The 24812-nt window shown below is 42.9% G+C and overlaps 1 protein-coding gene across 2 annotated transcripts in view; it reads left to right on the top strand.

The window, feature by feature from the left end:
- Positions 1–19154, top strand: part of TRIM24 (tripartite motif containing 24) — a 74103-nt gene extending 54949 nt beyond the window's left edge. For both annotated transcript variants that reach the window (XM_058189922.1, XM_058189921.1), the window contains exons 13-19: positions 1048–1120; positions 2269–2437; positions 3231–3517; positions 4732–4867; positions 6441–6515; positions 17377–17526; positions 18463–19154. In XM_058189922.1, coding sequence (XP_058045905.1) covers positions 1048–1120; positions 2269–2437; positions 3231–3517; positions 4732–4867; positions 6441–6515; positions 17377–17526; positions 18463–18672 — 1100 coding nt within the window. In that variant the 3' untranslated portion in view covers positions 18673–19154. The remainder of the gene's footprint in view (positions 1–1047; positions 1121–2268; positions 2438–3230; positions 3518–4731; positions 4868–6440; positions 6516–17376; positions 17527–18462) is intronic.
- Positions 19155–24812: the final 5658 nt, after the last annotated feature.

Here is a 24812-nt window from a genome sequence, read left to right as displayed (position 1 = left end):
ATCATTGGGAAGGAGCAGGGGTGAAATACTACCAGTCTGGGCTGGTTCACCCGGTAGTAAAAAATGTAAAAATATAGATAATCAGCTTCGTTGGAAGTTGTTGTGTTTTTTTTTTACTTTTTAAAGCATTTTTAACTACCAGTTCCAGAGAACTGGTAGTAAAAAAAATGCTTTAAAGTAAAAAAAAAAGAGCTCGGACAATTGCACGGCACAGCTGTGATCTTCTGAGCCTTTTTTAAAAACTTTTTTAAAGCATTTTTTTACTACCTATTCGCCCGAACTTGTAGTAAAAAATGCTTTTAAAAGGTAAAGAAAAGGTTCCCAAGATCACAGCTGTGCCGTGCGATTGTTGGAACCTTTTCTTTACTTTTTAAAATCATTTTTAATACCTATTCACCCGAACTGGTAGTAAAAAATGCTTTAAAAAAGTTTTTAAAAAGGTTCCCAAGATAGCACGCCACAGCTGATTTTTCCCCCTCCCCCCACTGTTCTACTTACCTTCCCAAGCCTCCTTTTGATGCGAACTGCACATGGAAATAATATAACTAGTGCAGAAATAATGCTTTGCTGGTTGCCAAATAACTATGGTGAAAGGGAAGTTATAGAAAGATTTGTAGAGCTTTTACAAAAAGACAATATAGGAATAATAGAAGATAAAGAATTTTAACCGTATATAAAATTAAATTAATATAAAAAGTAGAGATTCTTCGCTTAAGTAGTAAACCAGAACTAAAATGGGGAGGATTATGGCAATCATGAAGGCGATGCTGTTTATAATTAAAAAAATATATATCAGCAGCTAGAGCACAACAAAAAATGAAAGTCTTTGAAAAAAATAAAACAATCCTTCATCTTGGCCACTGAAAGTTATTGTTTTTTGAAACTATGAAGAATGGATGTTTGTTTTTGTTTCTCAGTTTTAAGTAAAAAATAAAGAATAGATAATTTGCTGATATTTAAAGTGCAGTTTAATATGTATTTCAAATATTAATAGGTATTATGCAAAGATTTCTTTCTAACCTGATGATTTTTCCCCTGATGATTTAGGGTCGGTTACTGTCTCTGGTGTCCATCCTCCAATGCGTTCACCCAGTGCCTCTAGCGTAGGAAGTCGAGGCAGGTAAGCAGATTACCGTATATACTCGAGTATAAGCCGAGTTTTTCAGCACGTTTTTTGTGCTGAAAAACGTCCCCTCGGCTTATACTCGGGTCTATACGGCTTATACTCGAGTGTTGTTGTTTTTTAAGCCCCTCGGCTTATACTCGAGTATATACGGCTTATACTCGAGTTTTGTTTTTTTGTTTTTTTCACATTTTACCGGACGGCGCGGGGAAGCCCTGCCGGTGCAGTGAGAGGGCGGGGCGGGGGAGCCGCCAGCCTTCTCAGCTGAGGGAGGGAGGGTTTCCCCAACCGGTAGGTGCCTCATTTCCCACCCTCGGCTTATACTCGAGTCCCCAGTTTACCCCAGTTTTTGGGGTAAAATTGGGGACCTCGGCTTATACTCGGATCGGCTTATATTCGAGTATATACGGTATGTTAGTAAATACAGATTCTGATAAAAAAAGTTAGGTAGATTAGCACAATCTTCCCTAAATTTTACACTTTGGGGATGTGGGGCTATATTTTCAAGAATTTCCGAACCAATATGGCCATGAAACAGGAACATCCATCAATAGCCAGCAAGGTATATTAAGCTGGTAGGGATAAGTATACAAGGTAAAAAACACAAACCATAATTTATGCAAAGAAGATATATGATATGAAGATAAATTTTATATCAATTCTACAAAAAACAAGAGAAATGTAAGTATTGTTAATTAAAAAGAGCTTAGATGATAGTCTGAAAAGGTTAGATTTTAAATATTTAAAAATTGGCTTAAAAAAAGCAGACAATATTTTACCTAAATGAAGCAAAAATACATATAGACAATTAAGGAAATTATTATTCTTTTTATCATTTTGTATGATAATACACCCATTTTAATTTTGTAGTTGAAATGTATTCAGCATAGCTGAAATGTATGCAAAAATGTTTAATGTTTTTGAAAATACATAATTTCAGTCAGACTACTACATTAATTAGGCTTTGGGTTACCAAGATTGAACTCTGAACTTTATAGAAAAATTATGGCACAAATCGATTTTTCCCACCTTATACAAGCAATAATTTCTGAAAGCAGTGTTGTTGTACTCTAATTCAAAAAGCGCAAAACCTATTTTAATAATCTATTTGAACTTTTCTTCTTTTTTTCTTACTTCATTTATAGCTCTACTTCTTCTGGCAAACCATCAGGTGCAGATTCAACCCAGAGAGTCCCTGTGGTCATGTTAGAGCCTATCAGGATAAAACAAGAGTCTGGTGTACCAAGTGAGAACTATGATTTCCCAGTTGTCATAGTGAAGCAGGAAACAGATGAAGAATCCCGTAATCAAAATGTAATCACAATTATGAAAAATAGTCTTAAATACAAAAGGGCACTAAATTCATAAATTAGTTGAGCTATACAATATTTCTGCTAAAAAAATCTTAGAAACAAATGTCGTTTGTTTGGAGAGTGCAGTATTAATCAATGTTAATTTTATTTATGGCCAAAAGGCCCCAAAGCCACCAGAGGCAAATATGGTGACCCTTTCCCTGTAAGGCTTTTATATAGGAAAACCTTGCCTTTGTTCCTCAAAAATACACAAAAGCATGCCCTCTAGAAATTCCAAGAAAGCGCATTTAGCCAGTATCTGAGAAATAGTGCTTTGTAGACAACCACCCTGTTCAGTTGTGATTTTATCATTTGTTCATCAAAATCTCTTTATGGAAAGCAGCTTTTTCCTTATTTTAGCAAAAAGTTTTCAGGTTTAGATCAGATAGGACAGAATATTCATCCAATTACATTCATGTTTCCCATTGCATTTTCAATTTGTTTAGAATCTACTCTAGTTTGTGATTTTAAAACTTTTGTCCTAATTGAGACAGGAAGACTGTGTGGTAGGAGGAGACGATTTTCTTTCCACAGAAGCATTTTGTATAAGGCTATGATGAAAAATATTTAATGAAGTCTTGATGGCTTTTTTAAAAATCTGAGATATATATATGTTCAAATCTTTCATATAATATACTTTTGATAAGGGCATATCTAACTGAAATTTGTCAAAGAGGCATGATTCTCTGTGTATATATTAACGTCTGCAAAAAAGATACTTCATTATGATGAAATTAGATATTTTCTGTCTACAGTCTAGGTTCCCAAGAACCATTCTTCCCTCAGTGTTACTGAATAGCAGCCTCTCCTCTGAAGCATCAGTGTTGAGAACAGAAGCACCAGACAGTACTGGTGACCAACCATCCAATGGCAAGGCAACATGGATAGGATCTCCACATGGTGAAGATGGCAGAAAAGATGATGATCCAAACGAGGATTGGTGTGCAGTATGTCAGAATGGAGGAGAACTTTTGTGTTGTGATAAATGCCCCAAAGTGTTCCACCTTTCATGTCATGTTCCTACACTCAGGAATTTTCCAAGGTAAATCTAAAGCCATGCTTATCTATGGCATGAACTCAAACATTATTTAAATGATTGCACCTGGTTTTAAAGCTAAACTGGAATCAGCAGTATGAGGTTTAGTCTGTGGATGTATAAAACAAGCTACCACTGTGGAATGTGTAATTGCAGAAAGTTTTCCAATCTTTAGCTCCTGCCCATATTTATGTAGGCTAAGAAATGCACCTGGATGCAACAGCTGTATTTGTTCCAATTTTAATGTATAACAAATAAATCTAGAATAGTGCCTTTTTTTGTTACAGAATGCTGCTTAAAAATCAACTGTCTCAATATTTTTCCAACTTCAGTTATTATACAACTAAATAATAGACTTTAAGTATGTATATTATATAAGGAGAACACCTCTTTTGAGTTGGTTATATTTCTGTGGGATCTCTGCTTTCCATTTAATGCTATTAATCATTAAGAGCTGTAAATCAGTCTCCCTATTAAATCCCAAAGATATCCATGGTATTGTTTCTGGTGCTTTCTTTCAATAGATGTGGGCAGGGAAGTGTGTTGGATGGTGTAGAAATGTGATAAGTAAGGGCAGCAATTGTAATACTCATAACCAATACTTTGTTTTCTTATTGTCTAAGGATTACTAAGAAAATATTTTTGTCAAAGCTAGTTGGGAATGGCCCTTACCAGCTTTTTCTACCATCTAGATAGCTCTCTTTCTCCTGTTTTGAGAATAGAAAACTATTCACACAGGCCTATTGCAGCAAAGATATGGATTATTGTGATCTTGGGAGGAGGAGGTAGAGGTGGCAAGTAGAGAGTGGCATATTAAGAACATTCTAGTCTTCTGTCTTATTCTTTCCCATAAAACCATGAAGTAATCATTTAGGAAACAGGTCAGTCTGACCTTTTGTATCCTTCAGTTTCATTTGAGAAGAATTTTAATGTTTGAACAATTTGATTCCACTCAGAAGTAATTGTATCTTTTTTAAGGATAACTATTTTAATAGCTACCATCTCAGTGATTGGGGATTCTCTATCTGATTGACAGAAAATCTCAAAATCAAACAATGCAATTTCTCCATCGTTGTAACTTCATTGTACATTCATTGTAACTACTGTATTAACTTTTAACATTCATTGTAAAAGATAAGTGAAAGAATTAGCTTGCAAGCATTCAGAATGCAAAAATGGGAAGCTTATGTCAATCTTCTTTTTTCTTCTTTTTTCCCCAGTGGTGAATGGATTTGCACATTCTGCCGTGATTTGTCTAAACCCGAAGTAGAATATGATTGTGGTGTCTCAAGCCTTGTTTCTGAAGAAAAAAGAAAACTGGAAGGCGGTCCGGGCTTGGCACCAATAGATCAGAGGGTAATTTCATTGTATTGTGTTAATTCTACAAACTAGTTTTGAAAAAAAAAGTGCAAGATAATAAAAATAATAAATTAATTGAGAATCTGAGACAAAAATACATAATAACAATAGCAATTAGACTTTTATACCACTTCACAATACTTTACAAGCCTCTAAACCAGGGGTAGTCAACCTTTTTATACCTACCGCCCACTTTTGTATCTCTCTTAGTAGTAAAATTTTCTAACCGCCCACCGGTTCCACAGTAATGCGCTGTGTATTGTTGTCTGCGCATGCCTCTCGTGCATCGTGGATTGGGTTTTTGTGGGGGGGCGCCGGCTACCAGCTCTGCTTGTCTGTTACAGCTGGGTGGTGATGGGGGGAGATGCGCGAGCTATTCTGGGACGAGGCTCTTTTGTTTGCGGTTGCACTATAGTGCCATTTGGTTTCACTTATGAACTAAACTTATGCACGGGCGATACAAATAGTATATTTTCAAAAATTTTAATTGTCACGGGGAATTTTATGAAAACCTAATGAAAATGTTTTTAAATAATGCTATGAAACTTTTTTAAAAAGTCAATTAAATTAAAAAAAAAAGGAAAGTGCTTCGGTATCGGACAAAACCCCTACTGCCCACCATGAAAGCTGGAACGCCCACTAGTGGGCGGTAGGGACCAGGTTGACTACCACTGATCTAAACTATTTACAGTCAGTACATTGCCCCCAAAAATTTGGGTACACATTTTACCAACCTTGGGAGGGCTGAGACAACCTTGAGATGGTCAAGATCAATCCAGACTATGAACAGAGTTAGCCTGCAATATGCATTCTAGCCTGCAATACTGCGCCACAGGTTCAATGCTTCTGATTTTCTATTAGCCATGCACATGTACATTTCAAGCGTTTGAACTTTTCTTTATTAACTATTGTAGAGTGCTGTTGTGATGATTTTAATGCTATCTATTTCAGCACTTTTAACAGTGATATCTGGATAGATTGCATATCTACCAATTTAGACTACTCAACACTTAGAATTAGAGCAGTGTGTGCCTCTTGAATATTATGCTAATTTAAACTTGAGTTTCTTTTGCTTCAGAAATATACCATCAATAAATATACCATATTTACATAAATACCATCAAATAACAAATGGGTACTTGATATGGAATATTGAACTTGCTACCGTATTTCCCCGAAAATAAGACCCTGACTTATACTTTTTTGAATCCTGAAATAAGCACTTGGCCTTATTGCCGTGCGCTCAAAAGCTCGATTGGGCTTATTATCAGGATATGTCTTATTTTGGGGAAAACAGGGTATAGCTAATCCTTCATAGTTTTATAAAATAATGCCTTTATCAGTGAAATATCTGTTGTCTCAGAAGTTCAAATGAAATATTTCACATTTGTGAATATTAAACAAAAATATTGGTAGGAAAAAATCCATCAAGGGATGAGAAAAATAGTCAAGGTTTTGAGCAAATTCATTATTATGTTAGAGACTGCATGTTTATATAGTTTACAATGTTGTTGTAAACTTTCAAGCTGATGTCCCAAATAATTTTAGTTATTTCTGTCTCAATATATAGAAATGTGAAAGATTACTTCTGTACCTTTACTGCCATGAAATGAGCCTTGCTTTTCAAGATCCAGTTCCTCCCACGGTAGGTTATTAACTTTACTACTAATCACTGATATTTGTTTGTACCCATTATTGGTTAAACAGGAAGATTTCTGTATTGTGCTTAAAAATACAGACTCCATTCTATAATATTGTGTCTTCTCCTTTAATTATAATCTTTAGTTCTTTCCAGTTGCTTCTAGTAGTCAGCCTTCAAGGTCTCTTTTACCATGTTTTTCTCTAATCCATGACATTTTGCCAGGGAAAGAATGTTTTACTCCTAAATTCAGAGTATTCATTTATTTTAAGAGGATTTTAAACAAAACACATATTATTTTATAACCTTATTTCCAGTGAATCTGGCCCCTTAGTCCATTTAAGAACTCTCCAAAACTAATGTCCCACTCAACCCTTTTGCAGTTTATTTCCAAACATAGAATAGAATAGAATAGAATAGAATAGAATAGAATAGAATAGAATAGAATAGAATAGAATAGAATAGAATAGAATAGAATAACAGAGTTGGAAGGGACCTTGAAGGTCTTCTAGTCCAACCCCCTGCTCAGGCAGGAAACCCTATACGATTTCAGACAAATGGTTGTCCAATTTCTTAAAGAAATCTCAACCAAGTTCTTAAACTTACATGAAACTGCTTTTCCTGAGGATTGAAGGAAAATCACCCAGTAATAAAACTTGCCCTTCTGTAGGTTCTTAATATCCAAAAGGTTTTTTATATATATATTAAAGTTTTTGCAGGTTAAGATTGAATGATGACACTTTATTATTTGTTAATAGATAAAAATCTAAAAGAACAGACGTATCAGCTTTAAGTCCCATTTTTTAAAAAAACCAGCTGATTTTGAAACTCTTTTACTTCTTCCTGATAGTTAACAGAAAATGTAACAGGAACCACATTCTTTAAACTGCAGCTGTGCAATTTTAGCAAAATCGTATGCTTTGGAAAAGTTTCTTCTCTTGTGTGTAGTCTCCTTAGTAAAATCAGGATAATAGGTACTATATTCTTTCTACAAACCCACTATATGTAGGATTTTTCTGATTTTTGTCTAATTCTGTGTAGAATGTCATCTTTTATATGTACAATTACAAACAAATTGAACAGTAGCAATATGTAAACTGGTTCTCCAGTCCCGGACTTTTTTGTATGGGTATTTTATACAGATGTTCATTTTCAATTTAAAAAATCAACAGGCAGAAAAAGAAGATCTCCATAAATTCTATACTGCAGGTTGTTTAGGAATATTCTCTGTGTCAATCATACACAGATTTTTTTCTACATAATTGAAACTGCAGGAAAGTAATATAATTATTTAAAAGATTGTAAGTAGCACATTTTGTCATCGTCTGGTTTTTAATTTGACGCCTTAGTTAGAGACTTCCTCAATCTGTTTAAATTTTTGTTAGGCTCTGTGGTAACTGTTCAAGAAAAACAGTTCTTTTGGCTTCATAAGTCAGCAGGATGTCTTCTGCTGCTGCTTTTGATAGAGATGAGTGGGTTGATACAGCTGTAGTTCACTGAGCTTTCTTGGTTCTAGTTGACGGATTTAGAATAAAAGAATCAGCTATAGCTGGTTGTACATTACAACCAGGGATTCGACGGGTAGGGGAGAGAACCCGTCGGGGAGGGGGGGTGGGAGGGTTAGGGTGGGTATTGGGAGTAGCCCGCCGGGTGGGGAGCCAGTCCTTGCGCGCGCTCGTGGCGGTTTAGTAATGGGTTCGGAGGTTATAGGGGGGGATTACGTTCCTTTTGGTGAGGGTGGTTCCATTTGCACGGTAAGTGGGAGGGGCAGATATGGCGGAAGGGGGACCGCATCGTTTTGGGGGCGCTCGATGTCTGCAGGCGATCGCGCGCCCCGATCCCCCCCCCTTCTCCCGTCCCCCGGATGGTCAAGACCCTCAGAGCCTGGGCCTTCGTCTGATGTTATGCAACGCACGGTCCGTGGCCAATAAGGCCCCCCTAATACATGATCAGATTCAGGGGTGCCGCGGATATTATAGGCGTTACGGAGACCTGGTTGGGCAATGAAGGCGTGCCCTGGTCGAGATGTGCCCACCGGGTTTCCGTGCATTCCATCAGCCGAGGCCCAGGGTAGGGGTGGTGGGGTGGCGGTTGTTATTAAGAGAGTCTAGAGCCGAGGAGACCACTGTACCTCAGATTGCGGGTGTGAATCCTCTTGTGAGGTGGGGTCATAGGTGTCAGATGGGCTTGCTGGTCACGCACCTGGCTCCTTGCTGCGTGACAGCCGCCTGCCCGAGCTCCTGGAGGTGCTGGCTGGGGTGGCAGTTGAGACCCCCAGACTTTTAGTCATGGGGGACTTTAACTTGCCATCTTCCGGCTCGTCATCGACGGCAGCTCGGGAGTTCATGGCTTCCATGTCGGCCTTGGACCTGACCCAAGTAGTTGATGGCCCTACTCCCATTGGGGTGGCACTCTGGACCTGATTTTGTCTCTGGTCAGTGGTTGAGAGATCTGGACTTAAAGGAAATAGTCATTGAACCTTTGTCATGGTCAGATCACTCTCTTCTTCGCCTGGACTTTCTGACCGCCATCCACCACCGCAGGGAGGCGGAGCCGATTCGTTGGTTCCGTCCCAGGCGCCTGATGGACCCGGATGGGTTCGGACGGAGCTTGGGCCATTTCCTGAGGTCTGGCTCACGGCTCGGCTGAGGAACTTGTTGCGGCCTGGGAGCGGGCGCGGCGGGGCCTTAGACCGTGTCGTGCCTTTGCGACCTCTGACCCGGCGCGGGTCCCAACCGGCTCCTTGGTTCTCCGAGGAGCTGAGAGGATGAAGCGCGGAGAAGGCGCCTAGAGAGCTCCTGGAGGTCTAGCCGTTCAGAAGCTGATCGGACACTAGTGAAGTCCTATACTAGGACTTACCTAGTGGCATTGAGGAAGCGAGGCGTAGCTACGCCTCCTCCTCATTGCATCGGCAGATAACCGCCCAGCCGCCCTGTTTGGGTGACCCGCTCCCTCCTACACCAGGGGAGCGGGATGACCCGATGCAGGACGTGCTGAGGAGTTTAACGGTTATCTATACGATAAAATCGTTCAACCGGGATGGTTTGGACCAAGATTGCGGTGATACGGGTGAGACGGCTGAGGGTGGTCTTGGTGACATTTTATGGGATGAGTTTGACCCTGTTGCTCCGAGGACATGGACAGGTTGTTGGGGAGGCTGAATGCCACCACATGTTTACTGGACCCGTGCCCCTCCTGGTTGGTGCTGGCCACACAGGAGGTGACCGAGGCTGGCTCCAGGCGATTACGAGCGCTTCTTTGGTGGAGGGTGTCTTCCGCCGCCTTGAAAGAGGCGGTGGTGAGGCCCTCCTCAAGAAGCCTTCCTGGACCCGGCTGTTTTAGGTAATTATCGTCCGGTCTCCAACCCGCTCGCGAAGGTTGTTGAGAGTATGGTGGCATATCAGTTTCCTTACACCTGGATGAAACTGTCTATCTAGACCCGTTCAGTCCAGTTTCCGCCCGGTTACAGCACGGAGACGGCTTTGGTCGCGTTGGTGGATGATCTCTGGAGGGCCAGGGATAGGGGTTGTTCCTCTGCCCTGGTCCTATTAGACCTCTCAGCGGCTTCGATACCATCGACCATGGTATCCTGCTGCGCCCGGTTGGAGGATTGGGAGTGGAGGCACCGCTTATCGGTGGTTCTCCTCCTATCTCTCCGACCGTCGCAGTCGGTGTTGACAGGGGGCAGAGGTCGGCCCGAGGCCCCTCACTTGTGGGGTGCCGAGGGATCGATCCTCTCGCCTTCTGTTCAACATCTACATGAAGCCGCTGGGTGAGATCATCAGTGGGTTCGGTGTGAGGTACCAGCTGTGCGGATGACACCCAGCTGTACTTTTCCACACCGGACCACCCCAACGGTTATCAAGTGCTGTCCCGGTGCCTGGAGGCCGACGGGTCTGGATGGGGAGAAACAGGCTCAAGCTCAATCCTCCAAGACAGAGTGGCTGTGGATGCCGGCATCCCGGTACAGTCAGCTAAATCCGCGGCTGACCATCGGTGGCGAGTCATTGGCCCCGATGGAGGGTGCGCAACAGGCGTCCTCCTGGATGAACGGCTGTCTCTAGAAGATCACTTGACGGCCGCTCCAGGAGAGCGTTCGACCAGGATCGCCTGGTGCGCCAGTAGCGCGCCTTTCTGGACCGGGAGGCCCTTTGCACGGTCACTCACGCCCTTGTGACGTCTCGCCTGGATTACTGCAACGCCTCTACATGGGGCTTCCTTGAAGGGCATCCGAGGCTGCAGTTAGTTCAGAATGCGGCTGCGCGGTGATAGAGGGAGCCTCGTGGCTCCGCATAACACCCATCCTGCGCAGGCTGCACTGGCTACCTGTGGCCTTCCGGGTGCCCTTCAAGCTTTTGGTGACCACCTTTAAAGCGCTCCATGGCATAGGGCCGGGTTATCTACGGGTCCGCCTACTGCGACCAGATACCTCTCACCGACCGTGCGCTCTCACAGAGAGGGACTCCTCAGGTGCCGTCAGCTAGGCAGTGTCGGTTGGCGGCGCCCAGGAAGGGCCTTCTCTGTGGGGCTCCCACCTCTGGAACGAACTCCCCAGGACTCCGTCAACTTCCTGACCTTCGAACCTTCCGTCGCGAGCTCAAGACACATTTATTCATCTGTGCAGGACTGGCTTAGATTTTTAAATTTAGAGGGGTTTTAAATTGATTTTAATATTTATATTTGATATTTATATCTTTATTTTTAATTATTCGGGCGCTAGAATAAGTTTTTTAAGGATTATTTTAATTTGTATATTGATATTGATGTTTTATATGCCTGTAAACCGCCCTGAGTCCCTTGGGAGATAGGGCGGTATATAAATTCGAATAATAAATAAATAAATAAATAAATAAAATAAATAAATAAATAAATAAATATTCTTAATTTACCAGTTTGATGAAATACTGCTATGTAGCATAGGATTTCATGCTACTTAAAGAAAAAAAGAATCAAGGGACAAGAAGAGAGATCAGCTAACATTATCAGCCCAACCAGAAATCCATGGTGCCATCAGCCTTGAAGGTGGCGGTGGCAACACACTCCCAGCTATTGCGTGACCTGGCAATTTTAAATAACTAATAGCCAGTCTCTAATCTTCCTTTTGGGGGGATAGTTGTTTAGAGGTGGTGTAGCTGCCATGGCAAAGACTTGGAAGAAATAGATTATCAAGACTTGGACTAGGTGTAGAAGTATGGAATTGAATTTGTATTTATTGCTCTTGTGGATTTATTTATTTTATTTTTATTTATTTAAATTTTTATACCGCCCTTCTCCCGAAGGACTCAGGGCGGTTCACAGCCTGATAAAAAATACAAAATAATACAATATAAATACGATTAAAATATAATTAAAAAACTTATTAAATTGGCCATAATTAAAATTTAGAATAAAACCCATTAAAAACCCATAAGTTTAAAAACTAACCCAGTCCAGCGCAAATGAATAGGTGAGTTTTAAGCTCGCGACGAAAGGTTCGGAGGTCCGGAAGTTGACGGAGTCCTGGGGGGAGTTCGTTCCAGAGGGCGGGAGCCCCCACAGAGAAGGCCCTTCCTGGGCGTCGCCAGGCGACACTGTCGCGCCGACGGCACCCTGAGAGTCCCTCTCTGTGAGAGCGCACGGGTCGGTGAGAGGTATTCGGTAGCAGCAGGCGGTCCCGTAGATAGCCCGGCCCTATGCCATGGGCGCTTTGAAGACGTTCACCAACACCTTGAGCGCACCGGAAGGCCACAGGTAGCCAGTGCAGCCTCGCAGGATAGGTGTCACGTGGGAGCCACGAGGGCTCCCTCTATCACCAGCAGCTGCATTCTGGACTAACTGAAGCCTCCGGATGCCCCTCAAGGGAGCCCCATGTGAGAGCATTGCAGTAATCCAGGCGAGGCGTCACAAGGCGTGAGTGACTGTGCATAAGGCATCCCGGTCTAGAAAGGCGCAGCTGGCGCACCAGGCGAACCTGGTGGAAAGCTCTCCTGGAGGCGGCCGTCAGGTGGTCTTCAAAGACAGCCGTTCATCCAGGAGAACGCCCAAGTTGCGCACCCTCTCCATCGGGGCCAATGACTCGCTCCCAACAGTCAGCCGTGGACTCAGCTGACTGTGCGGGATGCCGGCATCCACAACCACTCCGTCTTGGAGGGATTGAGCTTGAGCCTGTTTCTCCACATCCAGACCCGTACGGCTTCCAGACACCGGGACAGCACTTCGATAGCTTCATTGGGGTGGCCCGGTGTGGAAAAGTACAGCTGGGTGTCATCAGCGTACAGCTGGTACCTCACACCGAAGCCACTGATGATCTCACCCAGCGGCTTCATGTAGATGTTGAACAGAAGGGGCGAGAGAATCGACCCCTGCGGCACCCCACAAGTGAGGCGCCGCGGGGCCGACCTCTGCCCCCCCGCCAACACCGTCTGCGGCCGGTCGGGGAGGTAGGGGGGGGACCACCCATAAACGGTGCCTCTCACTCCCAATCCCTCCAGCCGGCGCAGCAGGATACCATGGTCGATGGTATCGAAAGCCGCTGAGAGGTCTAATAGGACCAGGGCAGAGGAACAACCCCTATCCCTGGCCCTCCAGAGATCATCCACCAACGCGACCAAAGCCGTCTCAGTGCTGTAACCGGGCCGGAAGCCGGACTGGAACGGGTCTAGATAGACAGTTTCCTCCAGGTGCAGGGGAAACTGATATGCCACCATACTCTCTACAACCTTCGCGCGGCGGGTTGGAGACCGACGATAATTACCTAAAACAGCGGGTCCAGGAAGGCTTCTTGAGGAGGGCCTCACCACCGCCTCTTTCAAAGCGGCCGGAAAGACTCCCTCCAACAAGGAAGCGCTCGTAATCCCTGGAGCCAGCCTCGTGTCACATCCTGAGTGGCCAGCACCAGCCAGGGGGGGCACGGGTCCAGTAAACATGTGGTGGCATTCAATCTACCCAGCAACCTGTCCATGTCCTCGGAGCCACAGGGTCAAACTCATCCCAAACAATATCACCAAGACCGCCCTCAGACGCCCCGTCCGAATCGCCACAATTTTGGTCCAGACCGTCCCGAAGCTGAACGATTTTATCGTATAGATAACCGTTAAACTCCTCAGCACGTCCCTGCAACGGGTCATCCCGCTCCCCCTGGTGAAGGAGGGAGCGGGCCACCCGAAACAGGGCAGCTGGGCGGTTATCTGCCGACGCAATGAGGGAGGAGGTGTAGCAACGCCTCGCTTCCCTCAGTGCCACTAGGTAGGTCCTAGTATAGGATCTAACTAGTGTCCGATCAGCCTCTGAACGGCTGGACCTCCAAGAACTCTCTAGGCGTCTTCTCCGGCGTTTCATCCCCCTCAGCTCCTCGGAGAACCAAGGAGCCGGTTGGGATCTGCGCCGGGTCAGAGGCCGCAGAGGCACGACACGGTCTAAAGCCCCAGCCGCAGCCCGTTCCCAGGCTGCGGCCAGTTCCTCTGCCGTGCCGTGAGCCAGACCCTCAGGGAATGGCCCAAGCTCCGTCCGGAACCTCTCTGGGTCCATCAGGCGCCTGGGACGGTACCAACGTAATGGTTCCGTCTCCCTGCGGTGTTGGGTAGCGGTCAGAAAGTCCAGGCGAAGGAGAGAGTGATCTGACCATGACAAAGGCTCTGTGACTATATCTCCCAAGTCCAGATCCTTCAACCACTGACCAGAGATAAAAATCAGGTCCAGTGTGCCTCCCCCGATGTGAGTAGGGCCATCCACTACTTGAGTCAGGTCCAGGGCCGTCATGGAGGCCATGAACTCCCGAGCTACTGTCGATGACGAGCCAGCAGATGGCAAGTTAAAGTCCCCCATGACTAAAAGTCTGGGGGTCTCCACTGCCACCCCGGCAAGCACCTCCAGGAGCTCGGGCAGGGCCGCTGTCACGCAGCAAGGAGCCAGGTACGCGACCAGCAAGCCCATCTGACATCTATGACCCCACCTCACAAGAGGATTCACACCCGGCAATCTGAGGTACAGTGGTCTCCCTCGGCTCTAGACTCTCTTTAATAACAACCGCCACCACCCCACCCCTACCCTGGGCCCTCCGCTGATGGAATGCACGGGAACCCCGGGGGGGCATCTCAACCCCGGGCACGCCTTCAGTGCCCAACCAGGTCTCCGTGCGCCTATAATATCCGCGGCACCCCCCTGAATCAGATCAAGTATTAGGGGGGCCTTATTGGCCACGGACCGTGCGTTGCATAACATCAGACGAAGGCCCAGGCTCTGAGGGTCTTGACCATCCGGGGAACGGGAGAAGTCAGGGGGATCGGGGCACGCAATCGCCTGTATACATCGAACGCGTGACCCCCTAAACCGATGCGATCCCCCCCTTCCGCCATATCTGCCCCTCCCACTTACCGTGCAGATGGACTCACCCTCACACAAAGGAACACACTCCCCCCCCATAACCTCCGAACCGATTTGATAGTCGCCACGAGCATGCGCTGGAACTGGTTTCCCTCCCAACGGGCTACCCCCATCACCCACCCTAACCCTCCCACCCACCCCCAACCCAAACCCGTCGGTTTCCCTCCCCTTAAAATTTCCATTAAAACTCCCACCGGGTTTCCCCAACACCGCCCTACCCTCCCACCCTTAAGAATCCCTCACCCTTAAAATCCCATTAAAACTCCCTTAAAAATCTATTAAAACAATTAGTTAAAAATCCCCTAAGTCTCCTGGATTTAGCATGCCAGCTCTCGGGGTTCCAAAACCCGTCCTCAAGGTGGGCCCTCGGTAGTGTGGAGGGCCAAACCTGCGAGAGAGGGGAATCTCGCAGGGCAAAAAGGTCCGCAGTTGAAAATCTTCGCATATCAAAAAAGTACGGTAAGCAGCCCATCGAAGCCGGTCAAGATGTCAACCACAGCAAAACGGGCTCTCAGGCTGGCAGGACGGACCGCGGACATCTAGGGCTCCATGGGGCCGCTACTCCATCTCCAAACCCAGCGGCCACCACTCGTCCTAGGTCCAGATGACACCCAATCGAATCAGCCACTCTCCTCTGAGCCAGTCTAGCCAACCAATGATGTTTAGAAGACGATATATGGTCTTAATCACAGTCTTAATCTTGGTCTTAGTCTTAGTCTTAGTGAGGGACACAATCCAGGACAAGCCCATCAGATGATAAGGCCATCGCGTCGGCGACAGCCAGGATTCCCAGCTGACGCCGACGCCGCCACCATGGGCCATCCTAGTCCAAACTGCTGAGGGTCCAAATGAGGGCCAACCTCACCTCCAGCTCCAACTCCCTTTCAAGGGATTGGGCCCTCCAGATGACTCTTCGGGCCCTCTGCCTCTCATAAGTCCGACCCTCTGCCTCTCCAGCGTTGATGGAAAAATTCTGTCCCATGAGGAGGTCGCTGCCGCAGCCGCCGCCACCGCAACCCAAAAGCTACACCGCGACCGCCGCGGCCAGCGCCCCAGCACAAGGGCCCAAAGAAAACGCTGATACCTGCCACTCATCTCATCTCAGGCCTCACCAGCCTCACCAGCAAAGATGGCAAGAAGCGCTGGTGGTCAAAAGGCTCCAGCGCCGAAGCTCAAAGGCTCTCCAATAACAGAGAGCGATGACAAAGAAGCTCCCAGTCCCCTGAGGAAGCCGCTGCCGCCGCCACCGCCGCCGCCGAAAACCCGGAAGTTCGGAGGCCCAGCTGCAGCCGCCGCAGCAGCCGCCCCAGCAGGAGCCTGGAGAACGCCAGCCGGCCCGATCGTCCCCAGGCCACTAGCTCGTCCAGCCTCACCCCGTTCGCCGCTCCTGATGTTCCCCCGGCCGGGGCTGGGACCGGAAGGTAAAAATAACCATCTCCCGGTCCCAGGCCCCCGAAAAAGGCCGCTCCCCCGTTCCTACGAAGAGTTTTCACTGCGCCATCTTGGGCATGCGCAGAAGATGATCTATGGCAGGATTGGGATAGGGAAAATATAATCCTCCTGGTCCAACTTAACATAACATAACATCAGAGTTGGAAGGGACCTTGGAGGCCTTCTAGTCCAACCCCCTGCCCAGGCAGGAAACCCTACACCATCTCAGTCAGATGGTTATCCAACATTTTCTTAAAAATTTCCAGTGTTGGAGCATTCACAACTTCTGAAGGCAAGTCGTTCCACTTATTAATTGTTCTAACTGTCAGGAAATTTCTCCTTATTTCTAAGTTGCTTCTTTCTTTGATCAGTTTCCACCCATTGCTTCTTGTTCTACCCTCAGGTGCTTTGGAGAACAGCCTGACTCCCTCTTCTTTGTGGCAGCCCCTGAGATATTGGAACACTGCTATCATGTCTCCCCTAGTCCTTCTTTTCATTAAACTAGACATACCCAGTTCCTGCAATCGTTCTTCATATGTTTTATCCTCCAGTCCCCTAATCATCTTTGTTGCTCTTCTCTGCACTCTTTCTAGAGTCTCAACATCTTTTTTACGTCGTGGCGACCAAAACTGGATGCAATATTTCAAGTGTGGCCTTACCAAGGCATTATAAAGTGGTACTAACACTTCACGTGATCTTGATTCTATCCCTCTGTTTATGCAGCCCAGAACTGTGTTGGCTTTTTTAACAGCTGCTGCACACTGCTGGCTCATATCTAAATGGTTATTGATTTTGATACCATCAGTCAAGTATCTTCCTGGAGCACTGGCAAGGAATGGCTTTTAAGCCTAATAAAATAAACAAATTCATCTGCGATACAGATGCTATTTGTTTTAGAATTACTACAGCTGAAAATATATTCTTTCATATATTTTCATTGATGACATAGGAATACATTTCTGTACACCTAATGGCCATCTGGCTAAATATCTGCAATGTAACTTTTTTTAATTCCAAACAACAGAAAAACAAACCCAAACTGAACTTCTGAAAATACTTACCTATTTCTTTTTAGGTGCCTGACTACTACAAAATAATTAAGAAGCCAATGGATTTGTCAACAATAAAGAAGAGATTGCAAGCACATCACATAATATATACAAAGCCAGAAGATGTTATAGCTGATTTCAGGCTAATATTTCAAAATTGTGCTGAATTTAATGAGGTGAAAAAAGAGTATAATATATTCTTATATATATGTTACTAACAAACCATAATTGTTAACTGGTATTGTGAAAGACTCAGCCCTGGGTGTGAGTGAGGGTGGATGACAGGTGAGCCACATCTTGGAAAATAGTGATGGCAGCAACAATCTACTAAAATCGCGACCCCACATTTGTGGCCAGAATGTGAATGCCAATCTTCCAACCTACAGTTCGGCTATGATTTCTGCTCTACCCAGGAGTCTAATTTTGGTGCCATGATAAATTACAGAGCCATGTAATTATAAATTATCATACACCAGTTCTCTTAACAAGAAATAATAGAATATATCTAATTACAAATTATAAAATTTGTTTGCCATTTCAGTACAAGTAGTTCTCAACTTAAAAACATTTGTTTAGTGACCATTTGAAGCTGCAAAGACACTAAAAAAAGTAATTATGACTATTTTTCACACTTATAATTGCTGCAGCATCCCCATCGTTATGTAATCAAAATTCAGATACTTGGCTACTGGGTTCATATTTATGACAGTTGCAATATACTGGGGTCATTTTGACAAGCAAAGTCAATTGGGAAGCCAGATTCATTTAACAGCTATGTTACTAATTTAATAACTGCAGTGAGTCACTTAACAACTGTGGCATGAAAGGTCATAAAATGGGGCAAAACTCAGTTAACAACTGTCTCACTTACCACAGAAATTTTGGGCTTAGTTGTAGCCGTAAGTGGAAGACTACCTGTACTATAAATACTATAATAAAATATATGAAAGTTACAGCATACCTGAAATCCTAAAGAAGTGTTGCCAAAGTCCTTGAGATTTATTTGTCTGTTTGCAAAACAAGAATTCACAAACATTTCTAGCAATATTTTATGTAGCTCATTTAGAAATATATTATCCTAACACTATTAATATGTTTAATTTCTCCAACAGCCTGATTCTGAAGTAGCTGATGCTGGAATGAAACTAAGTTCTTATTTTGAGGAACTTTTGGAGAAACTTTTTTCAGATAGAAAGTTCTCTGTTCAGCCTTATTGCCATTCTGATAAAACTAGTCCAGTCCTAACAGATGACTCAGATGATGAATTGGTGCAACCCCGGAAAAAACGCCTCAAATGGGAAGAGCACCATTTTTTTAAGTAAGCTGCTTATATGTACTCTTAAGCATTTTTTACTTAAATATTTATCAATTTTTCATTTTCTAAAAATAATTTTTGACATCACTGATTTCTACACAGAAGGGACATTTAACTGGAAGTAATGCCTTCCCCTGTTGGTATATATCTATCATGCTTGTTTGGAAATGAATTACACTCTCAGTCCAGGGAAAACTAGAATGTTTTGGGAGGAAAAAATTAAAAATAACTAGTTAAATTAGAATTGGAAATTGTTATTTTAAGACAATGGAGTCTTAGAGAAAAATTTCAGTTACCAAAGGATGTGGCTGGCCAAAATTATAATTCTTTATAAGTTTACTATACTTAAACTTTACTCATTGGAGGGTAGAAAAGCACATGGTTTGCTATTGTCCTAAGTTTCTGAGAAGTACAATGAAACTGTAGTTTCCCCAGATAATGACTTGTGCCCTAACTTGTGGGGAAATGAATTAAAGTTCTTTGAAAACCTATGCTTTTGTGTCTTTGTGTGATCATATGAAGAGAAATCTTAATGTAACATTGGTTGGAAAAGTTAATCCATGGTAATGGATGCATGGGTAGATTGGTAGGAGATGGGGAGGGAAAGGAACCTAGTGCATATTATTATTGTTGCGTTCCAGCCCCTATGCTTTGCCCAGAGCCTGGTCTCTGGAGCCTCCAATGCCCTGGACTCTGACTGTTGCTGCTGAATCCCCCAGCCAGCCTGTAATGAAGCCTGTCTCATATATAATTGGATTGTGAATGCGGGGGCTGACCAGGTAGGTATTGCCAAAACATACCATGCAGATATCACCAAAATGTTTGGTGCAGGAGTGATTTCATCTCAGAAATGTGCCATCATGGGTTTGAAAGGAAAGGAAAGGATAAGGGTGGGGTGGTTATCACTCATTAGGCTGTAGTGACTTTTTACTTCCCCAGCTGGATGTAATACATTTTGTGAAATTGAAGCCCAGTTCCCAGCAGATGTTACACATGAATCTGTTTTTGTCTCAGGGCAATGGCAAAGTGATCTGAGGTTGTGGGATAATACTGGATCAGTCCTTGACCCTAGAGTTTTCGGTAACTGTTTCCCAATGCAGAAAGGTTAGGCGTGTTTGCATGGCCTGTCCAAAATAATTGGATTGATTGGATCGTGCCTTTGTTAACTCTCTGTGATTATGGCTGCCTGGTTTACAGAGAATTTTTGGGAGATAAGCAAAGGAAGTGATATATAGCTCACCATAAAAGACAAAGGACAAAGCTGACCAAGTAAAGTTAAGAGCAAAGAAGCATGCTTTATCACTCTTACTATATCTGAAGATGGTGGCCCTGTTTTGGATAACAAATCCCTTCTGAATAAGGAAGAGACCAAAGATGAGCACTTCAGGGCCCCTTGGAGGACAAAGTCTGTCAAATTGGCAAGTTGAAGTTGCTTGTTTTTTTGGCTCCTTGAAGTGGGATGAGTTGTCATTGTTGATAGGGGAACACTTTCTCAGACTTGCTATTTTATCAAGAGGTGCTCCTGGACTCTCGGTTGCTGCTGGAACAGGGTAAGCCATGACTAGGAGGTCTTTGCACAGATTAATTTTTTGTGTCAATTGCACCCATTTCTGGAGCAGGAACCTGTTCCTAAGCTAAAGCAGAAAGCAATTTATCCATCTCAAACCATAGGATAATTAGGATCTAGGAAGGGAAATGAAGCATTATCTTCCTATCTTAACTAATTTTTCTCATTTGAATTTATTTCTTTTCCTCTTGGAACTCAAATCTCATTCTTCACATTCTTATTTTCACTTCAGATAACGGCAGAAGTAAGTGTAAACTTCTCTATGTTACTTGTTTAAAATAGTCTTAGATTATCACTTTTCTAGAAGAACATCAATCCTGAGCATCCAAATTCCACTGGCAGAGATTCATCAGAAAGTTTCAGTATATATAGCTTAATAGATTATCCTGAGGTTCTTACTTCTGCTATTTTCTACAATCATATAGAAATAATCTAAAAAATATGAAAGAAACAACTAAGAAGCCATTACACAGCTAATTCAAATACTGAAATATAGATATCTTAAGCAGTTAGTAAATCTCAAGATTTAATTAGCTACCTCTCAAGGAATGAATTTTATATTTATCCATCAGTAGAATAGAATAGAATAGAATAGAATAGAATTTTATTGGCCAAGTGTGATTGGACACACAAGGAATTTGTCTTGGTGCATATGCTCTCAGTGTACATAAAAGAAAAGATACGTTCATCAAGGTACAACATTTACAACACAATTGATGATAATATATCAATATAAATCATAAGGATTGCCAGCAACAAGTTATAGTCATACAGTCATAAGTGGAAAGAGATTGGTGATGGGAACTATGAAACGATTAATTAAATTAATTAAATTAAATTAATTACTGCAGATTCAGTAAATAGTCTGACAGTGTTGAGGGAATTATTTGTTTAGCAGAGTGATGGCCTTCGGGAAAAAACTGTTCTTGTGTCTAGTTGTTCTGGTGTGCAGTGCTCTATAGCGTCGTTTTGAGGGTAGGAGTTGAAACAGTTTATGTCCAGGATGCGAGGGATCTGCAAATATTTTCACGGCCCTCTTCTTGATTCGTGCAGTATACAGGTCCTCAATGGAAGGCAAGTTGGTAGCAATTATTTTTTCTGCAGTTCTAATTATCCTCTGAAGTCTGTGTTTTTCTTGTTGGGTTGCAGAACCGAACCAGACAGTTATAGAGGTGCAAATGACAGACTCAATAATTCCTCTGTAGAATTGGATCAGCAGCTCCTTGGGCAGTTTGAGCTTACTGAGTTGGCGCAGAAAGAACATTCTTTGTTGTCCTTTTTTAATGATGTTTTTGATGTTAGCTGTCCATTTGAGATCTTGCGATATGATAGATAGTGTAGTGGAGTAAGGAAAGATGCAATACTTGACAATAAAAATGACTTTATGCTAGGCATGTGTTTAAAAATATATGTAAGGTTCACTTTATTTAGCTGGTCAATACAGAAATTTGCATTAGTTTCAGATAATGGAAATGAAGTTAATAAAACTGTAAAACAGTAGGATAGTTTTTATAACAAATTGAAAAAAATGTGATCATTGCAAAAAGAAACTTGTAAGCAAAAAAAAAAAAATCCAAGAGGCTGATCCAAGAAATATTTTAAGTAGTGGGTTATTTAATACAACGCAAGTTTCTGCTCTGTCAGCTCAATATGCACTAAATTCCAGAGATGGGAAGATTTGTAAGAGTAACATATATATACCCCAGGAAGGGGAAGGAAAGGGAAAAAAAGAAAAGAATTGTCACAGGTATGCAGATTAATGTAGAAAACTCCCATTTCATGAAGATGTGAACAAAATATGCACATGTTAGCTAAAGCTGTCACTGTGGTTTCCTGTTTTTGTTATTTGGCCCTGACTATGTGATGAACTTGAAACTATGGTGACAGCGTTTAAACTTGATTTAAACATAGAGATATTTTAATGATTATACTGATTGTGTATTGGAGAGAACTGTTTAATCTTGAAAACCGCATTTTCAGAATTATTACAGGCCACACAAGTTTCAAGCAACCAATGTCGTCCTCTTCCAGAATTAATGATCACTTTCTTTGCTGAAGTTTAAAAAAAAATAACAGATTTTAGTTATTTTTCATGAGTCATTTGTTGCAATGAAACTTTACAATGTTAACTAATATTTTAACCCTAAAGTTAAAAAGGTGACACTTTTAAATTATCCTGATGGTCAACTGTTCTGAAGCAATAATTCATGAAAACTTGCATCAGAATATTCTTCCTTCCCTTTCATTTTTTTACTGCAATGCTATAAAAAAATTTCATTCTTCATAAACCACTTTACACCATGATACCTTCTCATGGTTGTATCTGAAGCATGATTCAGCTCAATTATGATAGCAATAGCACTTAGATTTATATACTCCTCCATAATATCCCCAACAATCTGGATCCCCATTTTACTGATCTTGGAAGAACAGAAGCTGAGTCCTTCCAGAGGATCATTGGTTGCCCCTTCCTCTCTGGAAGAGCTTTATAGCTCCCGCTGCCTTAAGAAACTTCAAAACATTTTTAAAGATCCACCTCATCCTGGGCACCCTTTTTTTTTAACTATTACCATCTGGCAGATGGTACAGGACAATAAAAACAAGGACAAATAGGCTGAAAAACAGCTTCTATCCCAGGGCAGTAACCATATTTAATTCTACTGTATAGTACAATATTAGTGCAATATAGGGGTTTTCAGTTCAATTCTATAGAATGTGAAGGATGTGTGTTTGTGTTTTATTTTTATACTTATAATGTACACTGAAGATGGCATTTAATTTTGTTGTACAAGGTGCAATGACAATAAAGTAAACTAAACTAAACTTGAGCTGATCAGGATCGAACTCCTGGCTGTGGGCAGAGTTATAGCCTGCAATATTGCATTCTAATCATTGTGCCACCATGGCTCCTGGGATATGATTGATGTACCTCAGTTGCTAGTCCTCTGATGAATGTTCCATATTGGGACAATCAGATGAATTAGAGCTTCATTAAAGTTTGTTTAAGAGAATTTAACCTCAAATTAGAAATCTCGCCTATGTTTTGGCATTAGAGCCTTTTACAGAATATTAGAGATGGGGTCATGAAAGTATTTTTTTTTTCTGTCCTGAAACTCCCTTACTCTATTAGAGCTATATGCAGTATTATGGTCCATAGATGCAATGCAATTTTTCATTGCAGTCCACTTAATTTAAAAATAATATTTATTTTTATATAAGAATATAAATAAGAATTTATATAATACTTATATAATGTACTATTTTATTAATACAAATCCCACTCTCTACAAGTAATATTCTGCAGGTACTCCTTGAGTTAAAACAGTCACGGAGCCTGCCCATTACTGTCAAAAGTTGGGATAAACATTAATTGAACCACATCATTAATTCCCCCCCCCCACATCTCTACTCTCCCCAATGCATTTATTAAATAAATGTGTGGGTCGTTAAATAGTGACTCGGATGGAGACTTCTAGTGCAGACACAGGCTACCTGCATTGGACCTCCCAAGGTTTCTCACCTTCTGAGATATCACATGCTCTGCTTCCTGACCCTTGGACATTCCTATCCCACTGTGTCACAATCTCACACTTATCTTTTGAAAATACTCAGAGCTCAGGAAGTCAATAGTAGAGAAGGCCGTTTCAATGCTGGCCTTCAACATGGGACAACTAATAAGAAATCCTGGGGGTTTTGCTTTCCTGCTATACTTTTCCAGTGCTACAAACACTAGCTTTGTGTCACCATTGGTAACCTTGGTGGATGCAAGAAAGCAAAACTGCCAGTATTTTTTCTTGATTGTGTCACGTGGCCCAGCAATGGAGCGGCCTTCCATACTCTGCCTTCCTGAGGTCTGGATAGCCTCAAAAGGTAAGTGAACGAATGGTGACCAGGGATTGGAAGGAGTGTGAAAACTAATGGGGTGACAAAGTAGGCCAAGTGCCTATGGGGACTCAGCCGCGGGGAAATAGATAGGCAGGTGTGCTGTAGCGTCTCTCCAGTTGGTCGTAAGGATAATTGACAGCAGAGATAATAATAATAACAACGGAGTTGGAAGGAACCTTGGAGGCCTTCTAGTCCAACCCCCTGCCCAGGCAGGAAAGTCTACACCATCTCAGACAGATGATTATCCAACATTTTCTTAAAAATTTCCAGTGTTGGAGCATTCACAACTTCTGCAGGCAAGTCGTTCCACTTATTAATTATTCTAACTGTCAGGAAATTTCTCCTTATTTCTAAGTTGCTTCTTTCCTTGATCAGTTTCCACCCATTGCTTCTTGTTCTACCCTCAGGTGCTTTGGAGAATAGTTTGACTCCCTCTTCTTTGTGGCAACCCCTGGGATATTGGAACACTGCTATCATGTCTCCCCTAGTCCTTCTTTTTATTAAACTAGACATACTGAGTTCCTGCAACCATTCTTCATATGTTTTAGCCTCCAGTCCCCTAATCATCTTTGATGCTCTTCTCTGCACTCTTTCTAGAGTCTCAGCATCTTTTTTACATCACCAAAACTGAATGCAGTATTCCAAGTGTGGCCTTAGCAAGGCATTATAAAGTGGCACAAACACTTCACTTGATC

The sequence above is a fragment of the Ahaetulla prasina genome, chromosome 7 (genome assembly GCF_028640845.1).
Source record: "Ahaetulla prasina isolate Xishuangbanna chromosome 7, ASM2864084v1, whole genome shotgun sequence".
NCBI lineage: Eukaryota > Metazoa > Chordata > Lepidosauria > Squamata > Colubridae > Ahaetulla > Ahaetulla prasina.
Note: the sequence above shows the minus strand (reverse complement) of the source record. Positions and strands in the feature narration are given on the sequence as shown.